This window comes from Dendrobates tinctorius, unplaced genomic scaffold, assembly GCF_039654945.1.
Source record: "Dendrobates tinctorius isolate UK_male_01 unplaced genomic scaffold, ASM3965494v1 ptg000003l, whole genome shotgun sequence".
Classification (NCBI taxonomy): Eukaryota; Metazoa; Chordata; class Amphibia; order Anura; family Dendrobatidae; genus Dendrobates; species Dendrobates tinctorius.
This window is the reverse complement of record NW_027361671.1, coordinates 57,097,170-57,120,980: the sequence shown is the minus strand read 5'-3', so window position 1 is coordinate 57,120,980 and position 23,811 is coordinate 57,097,170. Positions and strand designations below refer to the sequence as shown.

Below are 23,811 nucleotides of genomic sequence, written 5' to 3'. Positions count from 1 at the left end.
GCTTGCTCTCGACTGCTGGTGAGGGAGAGCGAGAAGCAGAACTCACGAATGCCGAGGCACCGGACGGGCCGGGAGACGCCGTGTGGGTTCGCTTCCCCCGTGTCTGCCTGGAGTGAGAGCGGCCCCTGCAGGCCGGAGGCTCCTGTGAGGTGGCGGACCCCTCCAAGACAGGCGAGCCACTATCCCCGCCCCTATCTGGGGCGCGAAGGGACCCGATTGCTCTCGCAAGTGACGCCATAGACTGTGACATTGATAAGACCCATTCTGGAACACTGGGCTCGGTCGCAGGGGAGGGCTCCTGGGCGCACTTGGAATCGCAGGCTTCGCATAATCGCTTGCTCTGCACCCGCGGGAAAGCGGCCCGACAAGAGATGCATGCAGCATATAGGAACGTGTGCGTCTTCGCTTTTCCAGAGATGCTCCATCTGCCAGGCATCAGTACTGCAGCCTGCTGCGGGGGAGGGGGAACATTCCTCGTCTACCCGTAACGTGGCCTCTCGGGTTGGGATGCAGCACTTACCCCTGTCCTGTGCCCCCCACGTGTCCCGGAAGTGCCGGGCGCTACTCCACTCAAAGAAGCGTGCGACTCTCCTGCGGGCGGGCTGTCGGTAGAGGCATCCTGGGCGGTACTTTCGGTTGAGGCCTAGCGCTGGTCTGAAGCCGGGAGCTCAATTTCTTCGTCACCCGCCCAGGCCACGGGAGGCGGGCCGCCGGAAGTGACGCGAAGAAGGGAGGCGGGACTTCCGTCCGCGGCCCAGCTCCGGCCGAAGCCGCGGGCTGGTTTTTTAGCGTCTGCCCGCGAGGGGGGGGGGGGGGGACACCCCTCCGACCTCCAGCCGAAGATACGTGGCCGGACGCCAGAACACGCCGCCATGAGCGACGGGGGTGACTACCTTCGCCCGACAAGGCTAAGGGCTCCAGCCCTGTGGACGCTGCTGCAGGAGCCCTCCCAGGCCATCCCTTCTGTGATGATGCTTCAGCTTCCCAGCTCAGGTAGAGGGGAGGGGGGCCACATATAGGATGGTGCAGGCACCCTAGCTCCATCTAACCCCTTCAAGGGGTGAGGAGAGTGACCGTCCGCCGCCTTGCAGCACCGCAGTCTAGCACTGGTGGAGCAGTGGCGGCCACACAGACTATGCCTGTGCCTCTGTACAGCCCATGGTTTCAATACCTAGGGGTCGTCAGGGCTAAGTCCGGCATCATGTCCCACGTTGCGGGAGAGGATACATGGAGGCGACACACGCACATGCTCGCCCGTTGTTGGTTTGGGGAAATCGGACCCTTTCAATAGGATCCGTTGCCCCTGTCTCATCTTCATGGAAGGTAAAAATAAAAAGTCTGGGAAAAAAAGACCAGACATGTCCCTCGCTGCGGGAGAGGATACGTGGAGGCGACACTCACACGTGCTCGCCCGTTGTTGGTTTGGGGATATCGGACCCTTTCAATAGGGTCCGTCGACCCTGTCTCATCTTCATAGAAAAAGGGAAAAAGAAAAAAAAAAAAAAGAAGTCTGGAGAAAAAAACAGACGTGTGCCTCCAATGGACACTAAGCATGAACTGGTTTCCGCCCGCAATCAGGGCGAGGGTGTATATGGCGGAGGAGGAGCTAACCTCTTTTTTTCACTTAGTGTCAGCCTCCAGGCGGCAGTAGCATACACCCCACAGTACCTGTGCCCCCCAATGAGGCGAAGGAGAAAGTTATTTTTATCTTTCAGGTCGGACTGGGGGCTTTTGTAGAGCATTGTAGAATGCTGTAGATAAGCCCTGAAAGGCGGTGGCCATATCTTATAGCAGCCAAAACAGGTGACAGGTTCGCTTTAAGTGCACAGACTACGACATGGGAGACTGGGGTTCAAATCCTGGCTCTGCCCTGTGAAAAATAAATTTAAATAAATTATATACTAAGCTCCTTCCACTATAATATACTGTTAAAAGTGCACAACCAACATGGGAGAGCTTTGCTCTCTTGAAAATAATATACCAGTAGTGGTCCTTTGGCAAGACTACTAACACTATAGTGCCTACCGCAATAAACAAGAGAGTCATGCCGGCTCGGACGTCGTCCGGATTAGCAAGGTCCGTGTCAGATGTCGAGGAACCAGGACAATCTGATAAATTGGCTACTGGAATAAACCATACATGGACAAGGCGAGAGAACCTGGGCCTTATAAAATGCTATTATAACAGACCAAATGAGAGAGGATATATGAAGCGTATGAGGAAACTATGGATGGATACAAGACCAGCATGTCAACTGACTGAGAAACAACTAGTCACCCAACTTTTCAATCTCATAAAGAGAAAGCTGTTATCACAACTTGAGATGGATCAACTGCACTGCAGAACCATACCACATGAAGACCTGAAAGAACAACATGTGCAACCCCCTGAAGTTCCCGACTGCCAAGGTTCAGCAAAGAAACACCACCAAACAGTATGCTAGAAGATACCAATAGAGAACTTGCATCAATACCTACCACCACCAAAACTCAAACTAATAAACTTGATCTATGCTACTGCCTCAGCAATCATGGAAATGCTTGGCTATACAACCAGGAAGAACAACAGAAGTACAAGCCCCCCTTGGAAAAGAAAACTGGAGACAAAGATCAAGGTGACAGGAAGGGAAGTCCAACAAATAACAGAAATACAGAAAGGTGTAAAGATCAAGAATAAGACCAAGCTGGAGAAGTACAAAGGCCTGACCCCAACTGAAGCCCTAGAGACTGCTAAACAAAGTCTCACAGCACTTGCTGCAAGACTAAGGAGATACGCTAGAGAAGCGGAGGCCAAGAAGATAAATGCCCTGTTCTCCAAAGAACCATCCAAGGTGTACTGCCAACTACAGAGTAACAGCAAAAACGCAGCAACTCCACAAATAGCAGAGACTGAACAATACTGGAGGAACATATGGGAGAAGGAAAAAACACTAGTGCAATGTGGCTACAAGATTTGAGAATGAAACACAGCAACCACCTAGAGCAAGAACCAGTCACCATAACAGAAGCAGACATCCAACAGAGGGTCAACAACATGAAGAGGTGGAGAGCACCTGGCCCAGACATGATCCACACCTACTGGCTAAAGAAATTAAAAGCGCTACATGAACGCATGGCAAAGCAGCTGAACCAACTGCTAGAAGCAAGCCACCACCCAGCTTGGCTAGCACAAGGAAAAACAGTGCTGATCATGAAGGATCCTCGCAAAGGAACAGTTCCATCCTACTACCGCCCAATATCCTGCCTTACAACAACGTGAAAACTCATTTCAGGCATCATAGCCACCAAGCTACAGAACCATATCAACCAATACATGAATTTAGCTAAGAAAGGCATCGGGACCGACACCGGAGGCTCGAAGCACCAGCTCCAAGTAAATAGAGCAGTCGCTAAAGAATCAAGATCCAGACAGACCAATCTCAGCACAGCCTTGATTGACTACAGGAAAGCCTATGACAATGCCACACACATGGATCTGTGAATGCTTGGCTTTCTACAATGTCATCAGGAAATTTAAGTACCTTCATCAGAAACTAAATATGGTTATGGAGAACAACATTGGAAGTCACCTCAAGACAACTAGCACAAGTGACCATCAAATGTGGCATATATTAAAGTGATGCACTGTCTCCATTGATGTTCTGCATAGGCTTGAACCCCCTCAGTCAGATAATTACAGAGTCTGGATATGGATACAAGTTCAAGAGTGGAAGCACCATCAGCCACCTCCTCTACATGGATAACACCAAGCTGTATGCGAAAAACGAACGAGATATCCATTCACTGATCCACCTGACAAGGATCTACAGCGAAGACATCGCCATGTCCTTCGGACTGGAGAAGTGTGGCCGGTTGGTAATATAGAGAGGCAAGGTAGTCAAGACTGATGGAGTGGAATTACCAGCAGGGCACATAGCAAATGTACAGACATGCTACAAGTACCTCGGCATCCCACAGGGATACGGTAACCATGATGAGGAGGCAAGGAAAGCAGCAACATCCAAATACCATCAAAGGGTAAGACAGGTCTTAAATAGCCAGCTCAATAAGAATAACATCCAGGCCACCAATACATATGCCCTGCCAGTTATCAGATACCTTGCTGGCATTGTATGCTGGCCAAAAGAAGAGATGGAAGCTGCAGATGTGAAGACACGAAAGCTCCTCACAATGCATGGAGCTCTCCAACCTAAGTCTAGCACCCAAAGATTGCATACCAACAGAAAGGAGGGTGGTTGAGGCTTGATAAGCATCCAAGCCACCATCACGGATGAAACAAGGAGTGTCCAGGAATACATCAGAAAAATGGCACCAAAAGAGGAAATTCTGAGAGAAAGCCTAAGGCCGGTTTCACATTTGCGCTTTATAGCGCAGCGACGGCCTGGGCACTGCCGCTAAGCCCCGCCCCCTGCCGGCTCCCTGCCCGCCCCATCCGGTCATCGTCGCCTACTAGCGCACATGGCAGCTTGCGATCTGCGCACCCTATCTTTAGCATAGGGTGCGAAGATCGTGCACTGGCCATGCGCTAGCAGGATTTTGCCGTGCGCTGCGCACTTTTGAAGGTGCGCCCGTGTGCGCCGAACGCAGCATCTTGCATTTCGGCGTGCACGGCGCACCTTCAAAAGTGCGCAGCGCACGGCAAAATCCTGCTAGCGCACGGCCAGCGCACGATCTGCGCACCCTATGCTAAAGATAGGGTGCGTAGATCGCAAGCGCCCATGTGCACTAGTAGGCGGCGATGACCGGATGGGGCGGGCAGGGAGCCGGGAGGGGGCGGGGCTTAGCAGCGCCATGCGCTGCAGGAAATAAACGCCAGTGTGAAACTAGCCTAAGGCAGCAAGAACAGCAGATCTGGAAGGAAGAACAGAAACATGAAGCGCCATGGCAAGACAAACCACTGTATGGGATGTACCATCGACAGATAATGGAGGTGGCTGACATGGAGAAATCCTACCAATGGCTGGAGAAAGCTGGACTCAGAGACAGCACAGAGGCACTAATTAGAATGGAACAAGAGCAAGCACTAAGTACCAGATGCATAGAAGCAGGAATCTACCACAGACTATGCAAAGAAACCTCAGAAACAGTTCGACACATAGTGGTAGGATGCAAAATGCAAGCAGGAACAGCGTACACTGAACACCACAACCAAGTAGCGGGAATTGTATTCAGGAACATTGGTGCAGCATATGGGCTAAGTCCCCCTAAGTCCAGGTGGGAGACCCCAGAGAAAGTGGTGGAGAATGAAAGGGCTAAAATCCTGTGGGACTTAAAGATCAAGACGGATAAGCAGGTGTTGGCTAACCAACCAGACATTGTGATAGTAGACAAGGATCAGAAGCCAGCAATCATAAAGGCCCCGTTACACTAAACGATGCACCAGCGATCCCGACAATATGACATGACCTTGTCAGGATCGCTGGTGAGCTGACAAACAGGCAGCTTCACCAGCGATCAGCACCAGCGAGGACGCTGGTTTTCTAAGGTAACTAAGCGGCGCGAGCACGCAGGTTTCTAAGGAACACATCAGGTAACTAAGCGCCGCTTAGTAACCCGATATTTACCTTAGAAAACCAGCATCCAGCGATAAAAAAGATATATTATTTAACAAAAAAAAAAAAAAGAATTGTGATGTCATTTCCTTGTCCAACCTCTTCTTTTACATGTGTCAGCCAGATGACCTCATTAATAAAATGGTACATAAAGAGTTAAATAAGACAGACAAAATTTGCGTGAAACGCATTATCTGTTTATTGTTCAAAAAGTTTTTTAAAAAATTGAGTGGGCTCCCGCGTAATTTTCATAACCAGTAGAGGGAAAGTCGATGGCTGAGAGCTCATGTTAATATCCTGGGAAGGAGCCAATAGCCATAAAGGGTCCCAGGCTATTAATATCAGCTCACAGATATTTGCTTAGCCTTTATTGGCTAGTTTACAGGGGAACCCAGAAAAAAATTGACATGGGGTCCCCCTATAAAATCGAACCAGTAAAGGATAGGCAGACAGCTGCAGGCTGATATTAATAGCCTGGGAAGGGGCCATGTATATTGGCACCCCCAAGGCTAAAACCATCAGCTCTCAGCCACCCCAGAAATGGCACATCTTATACATGCGCCAATTCTGGAACTTAGCCTCGCTCTTCCAAATTGCCCTGTAGTGGTGGCAAGTGGGGTAATATTTGTAGGGTTGATGTCACCTTTGTATTGTCCGGTGACAACAAGCTCACGGATTAGTAATGGAGAAGCGTCAATAAGACACCTATCCATTACTAATCCTATAGTTATATGGTAAATAAAGACACAGCCAGAATAAAGTCCTTTATTTGAAAAAAAGACAGACTCCTTAATTGAATCTTAATTTACCATGCTTACTGCATTGCCTAATCCCCGAATCCCTCGATCTCCAGCAACAAAAATAAAATAATAAACCAATACAAATACTCCCTGTCGGACGTAGTCCATTTTTTACAGAGTGTCCCACGACGATCTCACGTGTAGAGTCACATCAGGAGATGTGACTGCTCTACAAGGCCTCCGGTGATACACTGACAGGAGGTGATTGCTCCTGCAGTGTATCACTGAGAGTTCACCGGAGTTCGTGCTCTCACTTACATGCCTTAATATTAATTATTTTCTCACACAGCGGTGCTGCAAGTGACAGCATGAAATACAATGACCTCTCTCACAGCGGCGCAGTGATACACTGATAGGTGATCCCCCGCAGTGTATCACCGGGGGTTGGGTAGAGTGGTCACATCTTTCGATGTGACTGTTCTACACGTGAGATCGTCATGGGACACTCGTTATTAAATGGACTACAGCAGAAAGGTAAGCATATGTTGGTTTATTATTTTATTTTTGTTGCAGGAGATCGAAGGCATCAGGGATTAGGTGTTTGGTGAGTATGAATGTTTTTTTCCTTTTTACAATTGAACACAGTCGCCGGATGATGGGATTACTATGCCATCATCGGCTCATGCTGTCACTATTATATGTGACAGCAGACATAGCCGGATGGGAATAGTAGTCCCATCAAACGATGCCTAGTTGCATACAGACAGACACGCACATATTCTCCACTCACACAGTCTCTGCCCACACACTCTTTCTCCTTGCTTTACGCATTTTTGACACACAAATCCGTAGCTAATCTGCAGACCTTTTTACAACTGCGGTTAGGTTGCGGATTTGACTGACTCAACGTAAGACAATGGGTGCAGAAACACTGCAGATCCGCAAAAAGAATTGATATGCTGTGTAGAATAAAACACTGCAAATCAGTGCAGAATTTTTCGCAGCATGTGCACACCAATTCTGGATTCCCACTGATTAACATTGCAAATCCCCGAGGAAAAAACGCTGCAGATCCGCAACAAAAGTCGCAACGTGTGTACATAGCCTAATAGGTGTGGCAGTGCCAAGTGACAGCAACATCAGAAGGAAGGAATATGAGAAGCTGGAGAAATACCAGGGTCTGAAAGGAGAACTAGAGAAGATGTGGAAGGTGAAGGCAACAGTGATTCCAATGGTGATACAAGCACTTGGAGAAGTGATCCCTAAATTGGAAGAATGGCTACAAGATCTCAAGAGCAACATCTGAGCTCTGCGCAGAACCCTCAAACTCCCAGGCCTCTGGAAGAGGACCCGAGAATGAGAAAAGACAAAAAAGACCACCCCCATTGGGTTGAGAAGGAAGAGACATACGGTATATAAAGAGGACACAGGAGAGATCACGCAGATCACAACACTGCCACCAATTGTCAAGGATAACAGCCGGGGAAATCACACAGATACCACCGCTGCCACCAGTTTGACAGGGGATGCAACTCCGCTGTCTCCAATCATCAGGACAACTACCCAATTGACTGACGAGTGATGGACGAAGCTACAGCTGTTTCCACTACTAGGCCGGTTATTGGGGAACTCACAGTTGGCATATACACATGCGATTCCAACTCATGGAATATATATATCTATCTATATATACATACATACATACATACATACATACACACATCCACACACATCGGACTATAAGACGCACCGGACCATAAGACGCACCCCAATTTTCAGAAGGAAAATAGGGAAAAAAAAATAACGTGTCAAATGGGGGTCCGTCTTACAGTCTGAATTCAGCTTACCTGGGAAGGGATCCGGCACAGGTGGAGGAGTGGTCACAGGGGTCATTCAGTGGTCCAGGCTCGTGCGGTTGCGGCTCTGTGCTGGAGCAGCTGGGCTGTACTGGGGCAGCTGGGCTGGGCTGTGCTGGGGCAGGTGGGCTGTGCTGGGGAAGCTGGGCTGGGGCAGCTGGGCTGTGCTGGGGCAGGGGCAGCTGGGCTGTGATGAGGCTGGGGCAGCTGGGCTGTGATGAGGCTGGGGCAGCTGGGCTGTGATGAGGCTGGAGCAGCTGGGCTGTGATGAGGCAGGGGCAGCCGGGCTGTGCTGGGGCAGGTGGGCTCTGTGGGGTGAGGGTGGCGGCTCTCTGTGCTCCGGTGCAGGGGCGGCGGCTCCGCTGGCATTTCCTCCAAGCCCGGAGGCCCCCGCACATCCCTTGCTGGCCGCCGCCATGTTGCAGTGGCCTTCGGGAACAAGGACGCCGGGAAGATGGCCGCCGGTCTGGGGACGGCGCATGTGCAGGTTCAGATCTCGTCCCGAGATCTCGGGGGATGAGATTCAAATCTCGGCAACGAGATCTCGTCCCCCGAGATCTCGGGACGAGATCTGAACCTGCGCATGCGCCGTCCCCGGACTGGCGGCCATCTTCCCGGCGTCCATGTTCCCGAAGGCCACCGCAACATGGCGGCGGCCAGCAAGGGATGTGCGGGGGCCTCCGCGCTTGGAGGAAATGCCGGCGGAGCCGCCGCCCCTGCTCCGGAGCACAGAGAGCCGCTACCCCTACACCGGAGCACAGCCCGCTGCCACCACCGCACTACAGAGCCATGATCGGAGGTTAGTATATTGCGACCATAAGACGCACCCCCCACTTTCCCCAAAAAATTGGGGAAACACACACACAGTATATTATATATATACACACACATATATATATATATATATATATATATATATGTATATATATACACACACACACACACACACATATACGTACACATACTGGTACGGTCACTGCCGACTACACAACAAAATGAACCACTAGCTACTACCACCAATTGTTTATACAGGCCGATTGGACACCCGTTACAAGTAAGGTAGCATATGGCTTCAGATGTGCCATTTACAGAGCAAGAGGAACAGAGTTATTCAATTTTATATATTTAAATTCGGAAAAGTAGGCAGTGCTTATAAAGAATATACAAAGATGATACAAAATGGGAACAAAACAATACGGTATATACAATCACAATATAATAGATAACAATAGAACCCATAGCAATCTGTACCTTCAAGGACTGATAAATTATCAAACCCAAATTCTGCTTTTAATTAGATGAAGGTTTTTTTTTGCTTTTTGTTTTTTAAATCAGATAAATTTTTATTATCAAAATACAAAACAGCAGACAAAGTCAATTTGTCAAAGGTAAACAAGTTATAAATATTACAAAATATTTCCCTACCCTTTCCCCCTCCCCCATCCCCTTATTTAAAGCACACAAACAGCTTTTTGACAATGATACTCATTAATACAACACAGACTTTTTGAGATCAACACCTCTCCACCCAGGGATTCCATAATATTTCAAAAGTACTAGCCTTTTTCCTTTTGACATAAATACTCTTTTCTATACCTACAATAAAGTCAAACTGTCCATAAAATTCCCGCAGCGCCGGTGGTTCTTCATTTATCCAACATCTGGCGATCAGTTTTCTTGCAATATACAATAACTTGGCTATAGCCAGCTTATGACAATGAAGTACCCTGATCTCCTTCACATATCCCAAAATACATACCACAGGGTCCCTCTCAATCCTACAATTATATACCCTTCCAATTGCGGCACTCACTAACCAAAATATATTAAGTTTTGGACATTGCTATAGCATATGTATAATCCCTGCCCCCTCAATCCGACACCTTGGACATTCCTTAGTCTGTCTCAATCCAGCTTTCTATAATCTGTCCGGAGTCCTATAAACTCGATGGAGTACATAAATCGGAGAAAGTCTGGCAGGCTCACTTAGTGACAGTTTGGGTATATATTCCATTATCTCTTCCCATTTATCCTCCTCTATCCTTTCTACCTCTTCCTCCCATTTCTCTTTTGATTTGATCAGATATCTTTGTAGGAAGGTAAACAGTAAGTCTCTGTAGATATCTGACACAACTCCTCTTGTCCCCCCTTTTGCACAAATATAATTCACCAGGATGTCTGCCTGAACCTTCAGGGTGTGTGCACACGCTGCGGATTCTGCAGCGGATCCGCAGCGGTTTTGGCCCTGCGGATCCGCAGCAGTTTCTGCTGCGGTGTACAGTACCATAATATCCTATGGGAAATGGAAGCCGCAGTGCAGACGGTGCGGATTTTTCCGCACGGATTTGCTGCAGTTTCTAATCCGCAGAAAGAATGGACATGACAATTCTTTCTGCGGATTCCGCTGTGGTTTACCATCTCCTCCATTGTAGAGGTGATAAACCGCAGAGCAAAACCGCAGATAAACCGCAGGTCTTTTGACCTGCAGATTTACCTGCGGATTTTGCAAAATCTGCGAGGATCAATCCGCAACGTGTGCACACACCCTCATACTGACTGTATTGCTGTGTGTCCTGTAAGCATGATGAAACTGTCTATACTGAAATCTACAGACCTCCAGTAACCCATAAATTTCCTGTAATTTCCTGTACCTGGCCAATGTATTGTATTCCCAATCTCTTCCAAATTTTAAAGTCCGCCATTTTAACAAACTCCAGTAGATTATCGTTTTGCCATATCGGGGAGAAATCAGTCAGATATTCCACCCCCCTAATCTTCTTAATTGCCTCCCAATCCCTATGGATCAGTATCAGAGTGGGGTAAACCAATCCAAACTTCCTAAAACTATCTGCTTCGAAACATTGAACCAATGGACTCCTGCCTAGAATATAAACCAGAATTCTTTGTGTAGAACCCATACCATTCTACTTCCCTCCAGCCCCTCATATGTTGACCCTGTGCAGCTAAATAATAAATCCAAGGGTTTGGAAGTGCCAATCCCCCCCCCCCCCCATCCTTAGGCCTCTGCAGTATTTCTAGCTGAAGCCTCAACTGCTTTTTCCCCCAAACAAGGTCTCTGAAGATAGAATTGATGGTACAAAATCACCTTTTGGGTATCCAAACAGGGGTATTATGTAACACATACAATAATTGGGGCATTAAGATCATCTTAATCAAATTTATTCTCCCCACCATTTATAGACGCAGTCTACCCCCTGCTCCTATTTTATTCCTAAATTTACTCAACAGCGGAGTCAGATTCAGATCCACATAGCTAGAGAATGGAAGCGACACCTGAACACCCAAATATTTAAAGTGACGAACACAGCCAGTTTTTTTCCCTCCCCGTTAACAGGAGCTCATGTTCCCTGCCATCAACCACCAGAATATTGGATTTCCCCCAATTGATCACTAGGCCCAACAAACTCCCAAACATCTTAAGGGTGTTCATCACTCCAAACAAAAACAAACCCTCCAGAGTGTTCCAAGAAGAGCAGCACATCATCTGAGTATAGGGTTATTTTCTCTTCTATCCTTCCATATCTAAACCCTTTGACCGAGGCCGAATTCCTAATTGTCTGCGCCAGGGATTCCACAACCAATGCGGAAAGTAGCGGAGATAGCGGACACCCCTGTCTAGTCCCTCTGTTAAGGCCAAAACTGTCAGACAATTGCCCATTAACTTTAATCCTAGCAGTTGGGAAAGTATATAGTAACTGCACCCATAAAATAAAAGTTGGCTCAAACCCAAAACTCCTCAAAACTTCCCAGAGATATCCCCATTCAACACTATCAAACGCCTTACGCGCATCCAGCGACACCACCACCCTACAACCCCTGTTGTCCAACAGCAGCTGCAGATTCAAAAATAGTCTGTGCAGATTTATCGCTGTGGACTTGTTCGGCTTGAAGCCAGATTGATCAGGATTAACAAGGTCCTGAACCACACTCATTATTCGGGTAGCCAGGACCTTAGCAAGAACTTTAACATCAGCCGTCAGCAACGAGATGGGCCTATAGGATTCAGCCAGTCCCGAATCCTTCCCTCTCATGGACATCGGTAACTCCCCTTCCTTCAGTGCCTCTTCAAAGACTGCCTTCAGTTTGGACATTGTCACCCCCTTTAAATGCATATAAACCTTGCCCGGAAGACCATCCGCCCCAGGGGCTCTATTGTTCGTCAATGACATGATAGCGGTTTAAATCTCCTGTTCTGTTATGGGCTCTTCCAACCTACTTCTATCACTATCCTTAATGATAGGAAGTCTCACCCTCCCAAGAAAATCTTTTCTGTCCGCAGTAGAAGCCTCCAACCCAGATGTATACAACTGCTTATATAACTCTCTGAGTTCCCCCAAGATGTCCCCTGTGGTTTACAACAGTACCCCCTCATCAGTCATTAGTTTGTACACACATGGTGAGTCTTTCTGTGCCGCCAACACTACTGAAAGTAGATGAACCGCTCTTTCTCCTTCCTCATAAAATTGTTTTCTGAAAAGCTCTCCTTCTCTCCGCCTTTTCCAAATGTAGCCTATTATTACTTCCTGGGCACCTCTAAGCTTTTTTTTTGATTTTCCACTGATGGGTCTGTCACCATGTCCATTTCTGCCCTCTCCAATGACTCTATAATCTCCCTATCTTTTAATCTAGTCTTAGACTTACACTTAGCTATTTCCCGAAAAAAGAGGCCCCTCAGAGAAGCTTTCATGGCGTCCCAGACTACCCGTTTACTAGCACTGCCTTCATTAAGCTGCCAATATTCTTTTAATTCCCTCTCTATGACATCCATATTAGTATACTCAAGCCATAAAGGGTGCATACTCCAACCACTCCCTCGCTGAGTCCTCCCTCCTACCCGCGTAATAGACAATTCTATGGGCCTATGGTCCGAAATGACTCTCAAGAGATATTTCACTCCACAGACCATCCGCATCATTAACCCATTACCCAGTGCCATAACTATCCTGGAAAGAGCCCCATGAGTCGCAGAGTAACAGGAATAGCATACTTGATTCTCATCCCTCACTCTCCAGAGATCTACCATCCCTAATTCTTTCATAAAATTTGCAAATGGCGACAATTTCTTTACCCCTTTTATCTATTCCCTTTTTATGTCTGTCCCACCCTTCGTCTATAACATTATTAAAATCTCCAATAAGCAGCAATGGTAGTCCCATTCCCCTCTTAAATAAATCAAATATTTCTTGAACCTAGTTTCTCGAGTATGGGGGCGGTATATACACAGCCGCTATACACATCAGTTGCCCATAAATTTTACAGATTACAAAGACATATTGTCCCTCATTATCCACATGACTCTCTATTTTCTCAAACAGGCGTAGATACTACTATAAGTAGAGAAACCCCCCTAGCATATGAAGAATACGTGGAGTGATATGCCTTCCCAATCCACCTCCTCTGCAACACCTCCACCTTTTCCCTCAATAAATGCGTCTCCTGAAGGCATATCACATCCGGACCTCTATTTCTAACATGTTCCATAATTGCCGTTCTTCGTGTTCCCTCAGACAGTACTCTTATATTTCAACTTTTAATTCTATCCCCCATTATATGATCATATGTACTCAAATGCATACGTTTCGGACCCCGTAAAATAGAACGCAGTTTCATGTGTTTTTTTAGACCTTATTCTAAAGCAACAGACCCCAGCACCCCCTTCCCTTCTCACTCCCCAGCATTTTTTGCTACAATAACCCGCAATCATAACTTTGGTATAATTCACCTCTCCCCTCGGAGAGTGGGTAAACCTGTTACTAATTACCCTCTTAACGTTACCTCTAAAGTCACTATCTATCACACTCCCAAAACCCCTCCGCATGCACATAACTATAATACGGTAATACAAATTCAAATACAATCAGTCCCTCAGTAATCTGTATCCAATACTATAACAGGAACCATCAGACTCTATAAAACGGTAGTCGTTCAATTTTCGCCATTTCAAATTTCACCATCTTCTTCTCACTTTCCCGTTTCCTTTTCCTCTAAGTTTCTTAAGGCCCCGTCACACTAAGCGACTTACCAGCGATCCCGACACCGATATCAAGGTGTCAGGATCGCTAGTAAGTCGCTATGTGATCGCTGGTGAGCTGTCACACAGACAACTTCACCAGCGATCAGCACAGCGATGCCGAGCGCCCGGCATCGCTGGCCATCCTGTAAAAAATAGAATCAAAATAAAAAATATAGTTATTCTCACCTTCCGACGTCCCGTTTAGCCATCCCGCCTCTCCACGCTCCGGTCCCAGTGATCCTTTGCGAGAATGACCGCGAGATGTCACGGTCTCGAGGGATAACAAAGTCTCGCGGTCATTCGTGCAAAGTATCACTGGGACCGGCGCGTGGAGAGAGGCAGGATGGCTGAACGCGACGTCGGAAGGTGAGAATAACTATATTTTTTATTTTTTTTATTATTTTTTACACCTGATCGCTGGTCTCCCGCCTGTCACACACAGCGATGCGTGCTGGCCAGCGGGAGACCAGCGACCAAAGAAATGTCCAGAGATTTCTTGCAGCGATCAGCGATACCGGCAGGGGGGCCGCTCGCTGATCGCTGTCACACACAGCGATCTCGCTGGTGAGATCGCTGTTACGTCACAAAACTTGTGACTCAGCAGCGATCTCGCTACCGAGATTGCTTAGTGAGACGGGGCCTTAAGTGTTTGAGTCCAACCATTTAGTAGCCTCCTCCGGTGATAGAAAAAAATGGACCACACCCAGGGCCACAACCCTGTGCTTTGCTGGGTATAACGTAGAGTAGCTCAATTCCTGTTTTCTCCACCTCTCCCCAGTCTCATGATATTCCTGACTATTTGGCTGATTTTTCTGATGTATTAAGTGAGAGTAAGTCTGCATCTTTGCCTTCTCATAGGAGTGCAATTGAGTTAATGCCCGGGTGTAAATTTCCCAAGGGTCGGCTTTTCAACTTATCGGTACCCGAACATGATGCTATGCGATCTTATATCAAGGAGTCGTTGGAGAAGGGTCATATTAGACCATCCTCTTCACCTTTAGGTGCTGTTTTTTTTTTGGTGGCCAAGAAAGATGCTTCATTAAGGTCATGTATTGACTATTGCTCCCTTAACAAAATCACTGTTAAATATCAGTACCCGTTACCCTTGATTTCTGATTTATTTTCCAGAGTTAAAAGTGCCTGTTGGTTTACCAAGCTTGACCTCAGAGGGGCGTATAATCTTATTCGCATCAAGCACGGGGATGAATGGAAGACAGCGTTTAATACTCCGAAGTGACATTTTGTGTACCTGGTGATGCCTTTTGGGCTCACTAATGCCTCTTCTGTCTTCCAGTCTTTTATGAACGATATTTTCTGGGACTTTGTGGATAAGTTTTTGATCGTTTATCTGAATGATATTTTGATCTTTTCCAGTGATTGGGATTCTCATGTGGAACATGTCCGGACTGTGTTCCGGATTTTGAAGGAAAATTCTATGTATGTTAAGGGATCGAAGTGCCTCTTTGGTGTACAAAGGATTTCAATTTTGGGATTCATTTTGTCCCCGTCGGCTATTGAAATGGACTCGGCCAAGATACAGGCCATTTATGATTGGGTTCAGCCTACTTCTTTGAAGGCCCTCCAGAAGTTTTTGGGTTTTGCTAATTTTTATCGTAAATTTATAGGTAATTTTTCTGGCATTGTCAAACCACTGACTGATCTGACCAAGAAGGGCGCTGATGTGCTGAATTGGTCTCCAGAGGCTGTCTCAGCATTTCAGGAGCTTAAGCGGAGATTTACTTCAGCTCCAATTTTACAGCAACCTGATGTCTCACTTCCATTTCAGGTGGAGGTAGATGCTTCTGATATTGGTGCAGGAGCTGTTTTGTCCCAAAAAGACCCTGTGACTTCTAAGATGAATCCCTATGCCTTCTTTTCTCGAAAGTTCTCCCCATCTGAACGCAACTATGATGTGGGGGATCGGGAATTGTTGGCCATGAAATGGGCATTTGTAGAGTGGAGACATTGGTTGGAGGGAGCTAGACATCAAGTTGTGGTCATCACCGACCACAAGAATTTGATTTATCTTGAATCAGCCAAACGCTTGAATCCTAGATAGGCTAGGTGGGCCTTGTTTTTCACGCGTTTTAATTTTGTGGTCTCTTTTCTTCCGGGCACTTAGAATGTTAAGGCGGACGCCTTTTCTAGGAGTTTCTTTGCAGATTCTCTTGATGTGACCGAGCCTACTACCATTCTAAATGAGGGTGTAGTTGTTTCCGCCATCTCACCTGATTTGAGACGTGCCCTGGAGGAATTTCAGGAGGACAAACCTGAACGTTGCCCTATGGGAAAATTGTATGTCCCTGACCAGTGGAGGAAAAGAGTAATGTCTGAAATTCATTGCTCCGCGTTGGCTGGTTATCCAGGTATTTTTGTTACCAGAGATCTGGTGAGTCGGTCTTTGTGGTGGCCTGCCTTATCTCGTGATATCAGGAATTTTGTGCAGTCCTGTGGGACTTGTTCTCGGTCTAAACCCTGTTCTCGTTCTAGTGGGTTGTTGATGCCCCTACTGGTGCCCAGGAGGCCATGGACTCATATCTCAATGGATTTTATTTCTGATCTTCCTGTATCTCAGAGAATGAGTGTTATCTTGGTGATCTGTGATAGATTTTCTAAGATGGTCCATCTTGTACCACTCCCAAAGTTGCCATCTTCTTCTGAGTTGGTGCTCTTGTTTTTACAACAGGTGGTTCGGTTGCACGGGATTCCTGAGAACATTGTGTCGAACAGAGGAGTCCAGTTTGTTTCCAGATTTTGGAGAGCTCTTTGTTCCAAACTGGGAATACAGTTATCTTTCTCCTCTGCATTTCATCCTCAGACCAATGGGCAGACTGAGAGAACAAACCAGACTTTGGAATCCTATTTGAGATGTTTCATATCTGCTGATCAGGATGACTGGAACTCATTTTTGCCCTTAGCCGAATTTGCGCTAAACAATAGGGCTAGTTCTGCCACTTTGATGTCGCCCTTTTTCTGTAACTTTGGGTTTCATCCTCGATTTTCTTCAGGGCAGGTGGAATCTTCGGCCTGCCCAAGTGTGGATTCTGTGGTAGAGAGAATGCAGCAGATGGTTTGGTTGTCTTCAAAGCATATTCCTATGAAGGTTGCATCTCCAAAATTCAAGCCAAGATTCATTGGACCTTATAAGATTTTGGAAATCCTTAGTCCCGTTTCTTTCCCGATTCTTTCTTTGAAACTGTTAAACTGTAAAGCGCTGCGGAATATGTTGGCGGTATATAAATAAAGATTATTATTATTATTTCCGTTTGGCTCTTCCAGTTACGTTTAAGATTCATAACGTGTTCCATAAATCCTTGTTGAAGAGGTTTGTAGAGCCAGTAGTTCCCATGGCGGCGCCTCCTGACCCTGTATTGGTTAAAGGTAATTTGGAGTATGAGGTAGAGAAAATATTGGATTCTCATTTGGCTAGACGGAGACTCCAGTACCTGGTCAAATGGAAGGGTTATGGCCAGGTGGATAATTCTTGGCTCTCTGCTTCTGACATTCATGCCAAAAGATTGGTTTGTGCTTTTCACCGGGCCCATCCTGACCGGCCTGGTGGCGTGGATGAGGGTTCGGTGACCCCTCCTCAAGGGGGGGGTACTGTTGTGAATTCTCTCTCTGGCTTCCCTATGGAGATTACTGAAGATAGTGGAGCTGGTCAGAATGAGAGTTCTCTTTCTGGGCTCCCTCTGGTGGTTACTGGAGGTAGTGGAGCTGATCTGATTGACAGAGGCTTGCCACCTGATAATGAAGACAATTGGAGATCTGGGGTTTCTGATTGGGATTTAAGACAGCTGACTCCCTCTATCCCTGCTTGTGATTTTCTTCCATTGCCCCCTGAGGTCTGATGTCTCCTGCTCTTTCCCTGCATGTTCAGCTAAGTGGTTCATTTGCTATTCTGTTTGCATTTATCTGGTTTTGTTTAGCTCTGCTTTGTGCGGGTCAGCTAGCTCCGGCTGGGGCTATGCTGAATCACCGCCCATATGTTACTGCATGTGCCAGTTTGTTTTGTCCCCTTTTATATTGGACTCTTTTTGCTTTGCTTTCAGAATATTATTATTATTATTGATATTTATTTATATAGCACCATTGATTCCATGGTGCTGTACAAAAGAAGGGGTGACATACAAATTACAGATATCACTTACAGTAAACAAACTAACAATCACAGACTGATATAGAGGGGAGAGAGGACCCTGCCCTTTCGGGCTTACATTCTACAGGATGGTGGGAAGGAGACAGTAGCTTGGGGGGTTGCAGCAGCTCCAGTGATGGTGAGGCGGTAGTTCCAGTAGTGGTGAGGGGATCATTGCAGGCTGTAGGCTTTCCTGAAGAGATGGGTTTTCAGGTTGCGTCTGAAGGATCCAAGTGTGGTTGATAGCCAGACGTGTTGGGGCAAAGAATTCCAGAGGATGGGGGCTATTCGGGAGAAGTCTTGGAGGCGGTTGGGTGAGGAGCGAATAAGTGTGGAGGACAGAAGGAGGTATTGGGAGGATGGGAGGTTACGTGAGGGAAGATATCAGGAGATTAATTCAGATATATATGGAGGAGACAGGTTATAGATGGCCTTGTAGGTCAGTATTAGTAATTTGAACTGGATACGCTGAGGGAATGGAAGCCAGTGAAGAGATTTGCAGAGGGGAGAAGCGGAGGAGTAGCGAGGAGAGCGATGAATTAGTCGGGCAGCAGTGTTAAGGATGGACTGGAGAGGTGCGAGGGTGTTAGCAGGGAGGCCACAGAAAAGGATGTTGCAGTATTCGCGACGGGAGATGATTAGGGCATGCACAGGCATTTTAGTAGAGTGAGGGTTGAGGAAGGGACGGATTCTGGAAATATTTTTGAGCTGGAGGTGGTAGGAGGTGGAGAGAGCTTGGATGTGTGGTTTGAAGGACAGGGCAGAGTCAAGGGTTACTCTGAGGCAGCGGACCTCCGGTACGGGGGAAAGCATGATGTCGTCAATTGCTATAGATAGGTCAGGTAAGGAGGATCTGTGAAATGAGGGAAAGATGATCAGTTCAGATTTGTCCACATTCAGTTTGAGGAAGCGGGAGGAGAAGAAGGAGGATATGGCTGATTTAGGGGGGGCGATATATCAGAGTGCTGATATAGGGGGGGGGGCGAAGTCGTGCGACTTCAGTGTTTTTGTGCATCAGACGTGTTGGACCTTTTGCAAGGATTTTTGCGTGATTGCAGACAGTGTCTTTCCTGTCCTGTCTAGTCAGTGTGGGCCCCATCGCTTGCTCAGTCTATTTTTCTGCCAGTGTTTGTGTTTTCATCTTGTCTCACCGACAATATATATATATGTTTGGGGGCTATCTATTCCTTTGGGGTCTGCTCCTGGGCAGTGTAGATTTCCCCTTTCTTGCTTTAGGTTTAGTTAGCTCTCCGGTTCTGCCGAGGCGTCTAGTATCATAGTAGGTACACTCCACGGCTACTGCTAGTTGTGTGGACAGGATCAGAAGTCTGCATCTGCTTAGTTACCAACCTCTCTGGTTTTCTGTGGCTTAGCCTGGGCCTGCTATCCTCCTCGGTGACCCATTCATAACACGGTGCGCTCTTTCCACCGCAAACAACCTAGTCAAGTTAGTAGCACAGATTTTTTGTTGGAGCCATTCTTCAATAGACTTTGTAAGATCAGTCCCATCAGCCTTATCAGGGATGCCCACCAGTCTCACATTATTCCTCCTGGATCGGTTTTTCAAATCATCATTTTTATCAGGCAGAGCAGCACATTTCTGCAGGCACTGAATATGGGACCTCTGTACCTTAGTAAGTTGATCCTCCAACATACTCACTCTTTTCTCCACTGCTCCTATTCTAGTATCAACTTTGTTCATGGCAGCCTTCATCTTGGTCACCTCTTTTTTAACCCCATCCACTGTGCGTGAGAGCAGTTAATGTGGTTTTGCAAAATTTGACCAAATCATAGATGTCCCGCAGCGTGGGCTCCCTTACTAGAGGCTCCTCAATGGATTCCTGCTCCTTACTCTCCAGCTCTTGGCGCTCTTCCCCCCCCCCCCTTCTGACCCCTCCTGTACCACCTCTTCTTCTGCATCTTTCTCTTTCACAGTCTCTCCAGATTTTTCCCCTCTCACCTCGGCAATTTCTTTCACAGCCCCCTCAACCCAGGCTTATTTCTCCAGTCTGGCTGCTACCTCCATCCTCCTTGCATAGGAGGCATTTGCAGTGTCTGCCCTCTCACTCGCCTCAGTGCTGCCAGCGTCATCTTGAGCCTGGCTCCCCGCTCCTGACTTGGCGTCCTGCTGCCTTTTCCGACCCATCGTGGAAGCTCCTGGCAACGCTGCACGTCGGGACCAGTCCCCGCTTCCTTCCTCCACCAGCACAAATCACCACCGGCGCTCCGGAGGGACTTTATGACAGGATAATTGGTAAGTTACAGTGGAGGAGCTCCAGCAGCCGTTCGCTCACAACAGATGCCAGGCCACGCCCCAATTAGATGAAGGTTACACCCACATACCTCCCCTTGGTAAACTTATATGGAAGCTGGTTGTGGGATGTGCTAGGTCTTTTAGAATTTTATGAGATACCCAATCTACAGGATATCTTCGCCCCTGGAGTTTCCAGGCGGCAGATAATGTCGTCACATTTCTTTTCATGGCATGGATAGCATCATCTATTGGACCAATATTAAGTTGGAGGGGATCAGCTGGTCTTACAGGGACTTGAGTGAATGCATTATGTTTGTACCTTCACTATGAAACTGAAAATATATCTCCCATAATATCAAGATCGATGCAAACTCCAATATTCATCACCGACCACTGGCTCCAAAACGTTTCAGAGCCGTGCTGTGATCATGCCTGGTAAGTGTACTTCACACTAGACCTTGGAAATCAAGGTGCCAGAATCTGGAGGAAGAGTGGAGAGACAGACAATCCAAGCTGCTTCAGGTCTAGTATGAAGCTTCCACAATCAGTGATGGTTTGGGGAGCCATGTCATCTGCTGGTATAGGTCGACTGTGTTTTATCAAGACCAAAGTCAGTGCAGCCATCTTCCAGGAAATTTTAGAGTACTTCATGCTTCCCTCTGCCGACAAGCTTATTGGAGATGGAAATTTCTTTCTCCAGCAGGACTTGGCACCTGTCCACACTGACAAAAGTACCAATACCTGGTTTAAAAACAACAGTATCACTGTGCTTGATTATCCAGCAAACACTCCTGACCTTAACCCCATAGAAAATCTATGGGTTATTGTCAAGAGGAAGATGAGAGACACCAGACCCAACAATGCAGTCGAGCTGAAGGCTTCTATCAAAGCAACCTGGGCTTCCATAACACCTCAGCAGTGTCACAGGCTGATCGCCTCCATGCCCCGCCGCATTAATGCAGTAATTGATGCAAAAAGAGCCCCAACCAAGTATTGAGTGCATTTACTGAACATACACTTCAGTAGGTCGGATTTTAAAATCATTTTTTCAAGGTGATGTTATAAAGTATTCTAATTTACTGAGTTAATGATTTTTGGGTTTTCATTGGCTGTAAGCCATAATCATCACCTAAACACTTGAAATACCTCACTCTGTTTGCAATATGTAATATATGAGTTTTCACTCTTTGCATTGAAGAACTGAAATAAAACAAACCTTTACACAGGTACATTGATGGTATAGAATTATGGCATTCAGAATGCAGCTCTGCAAATTTTCCTTATTTAATTAGGTGACTCAATACCTGTTCCAAAATGAAGGAAATTGTCTCTAAAACCAATTTAAGACTTTGTTTATCCAATAAAAAGGCAGCTTGAAGTTTCTCCACTTCTTCTTCATTAAAACTCTGTTCTGCCTAAAAAAAAAAAAAAAGGTGACTAAAGTTTACCAAGGAATATATATACTGTATATGTGTGTGTAGTATAAGGGATAATAATTCAGAAAGGCACACGCTTTGTCGATAGGCAAGTCTGCAGCCATATCTTCAGAAAACTGAATTGTGACTGGGTGAAATCTATAATTTCATACCTTTATCTGCATAAGACACATAAAAGCGCAGAGTGTGCAAAACATCCAAACTATTGAGAGCTAATGTGAGGTATTTGTATCTTTTACACAAGTCATGAAAAGCCTCTCGTTATAATCCCAAGGCTGAGATCACATAACAAATCTGAAAAATAAATGGGCTCAGAGGAATAATTGAGAGTCTGCCCGGGCTGCATTCATCAATCTAGTGATGCCAAAGAGAACCTTATCTTGTTCTTTGCACAGAGTTGGATATAGATCCATCAACAGAAGGATGTCAAGTCACGTAAATTAGCACTAAGCAGAACTAAATCCAGTTCTGCAGCAGAACATGAGAATCACATGACGTGTCGATATAATTCCCCTTTGTCCCGCCAGATGTGACATAATGTATGGCCATACAGGTTAGTAACAGAAGCCATCACACAAGGCCAGATGTGTCAGACATCAAATACAGAAGACCCACGGACCAAACTGTCTGATATATGGGGCTATTGGGGTTCTGTTTAAGTTTCCGTGTTGTAGGAAAGCAGGAGGTAAGGTCCTGGATGGTAGATATACAGTGGGTACGGAAAGCATTCAGACCTCTTTAAATTTTTCACTCTTTGTTTCATTGCAGCCATTTGGTAAATTCAAAAAAGTTCATTTTTTCCCCATTATAGTACACGCTGCACCCCATCTTGACTGAAAAAAACAGAAATGTAGAAATTTTTGCAAATTTATTAAAAAAGAAAAACTGAAATATCGCATGGTCATATGTATTCAGACCCTTTGCTCAGACACTAATATTTAAGTCACATACTGTCCATTTCCTTGTGATCCTCCATAAGATGGTTCTTCTTCTTCATTGGAGTCCAGCTGTGTTTAATTAAACTGATAGGACTTTATTTGTAAAGGCACACACCTGTCTATATAAGACCTCACAACTCACAGTGCATGTCAGACCAAATGAAAATCATGAGGTCAAAAGGAACTGGCCAAGGAGCTCAGAGACAGAATTGCGGCAAGGCACAGATCTGGCCAGGGATACAAAAGAATTTCTGCAGTACTGAAGGTTCCTAAGAGCACAGTGGCCTCTATAATCTTAAATGGAAGAAAAGTTTGGGACCACCAGAAGTCTTCCTAGAACTCCAGCCAAGCTGAGCAATCATGGGAAAAGAGCCTTGGTGAGAGTGGTAAAGAAGAACCCCAAGTTCACTGAGGCTGAGCTCGACAGATGCAGCAGGGAGGTGAGAGAAAGTTCCACAAAGTCAACTATCACTGCAGCCCTTCACCAGTCGGGCATTTATGGCAGAGTGGCCCGACTGAAGCCTCTCCTCAGTGCCAGACATATGAAAGCCCGCATAGAGTTTGCTAAAAAACACACATGAAGGACTCCCAGACGATGAGAAATAAGATTCTCTGATCTGATGAGACGAGGATAGAACTTTTTGGTGATAAATCTAAGCAGTATGTGCGGAGAAAACCAGGCACTGCTCATCACCTGCCCAATACAACCCCAACAGTGAAACATGTAAGTGGCAGCATCATGCTATAGGGGTGTTTTTAAGCTGCAGGGACAGGATGACTGGTTGGAATTGAAGGAAACATGAATGCGGCCAAGTACAGAGATATTCTGGATGAAAACCTCTTCCAGAGAGCTCTGGATGTCAG

General features: G+C 46.4%; 1 protein-coding gene across 7 annotated transcripts in view; it reads right to left on the bottom strand.

Annotated features, from left to right (window-relative positions):
- The window catches only part of COMMD10 (COMM domain containing 10), a 520,550-nt gene that overhangs the window by 460,614 nt on the left and 36,125 nt on the right, over positions 1-23,811 (bottom strand). For 6 of the 7 annotated variants that reach the window (XR_012221993.1, XM_073553729.1, XM_073553629.1 and 3 more), the window contains exon 3: positions 21,878-21,988. The exons of the other annotated variant lie outside the window; for it this stretch is intronic. Coding sequence is in view for 5 of the 6 variants with exons in the window: in XM_073553729.1 (XP_073409830.1) it covers positions 21,878-21,988 (111 nt within the window). In the remaining variant the exon portion in view is untranslated. The remainder of the gene's footprint in view (positions 1-21,877; positions 21,989-23,811) is intronic. 7 annotated transcript variants of the gene reach the window in all.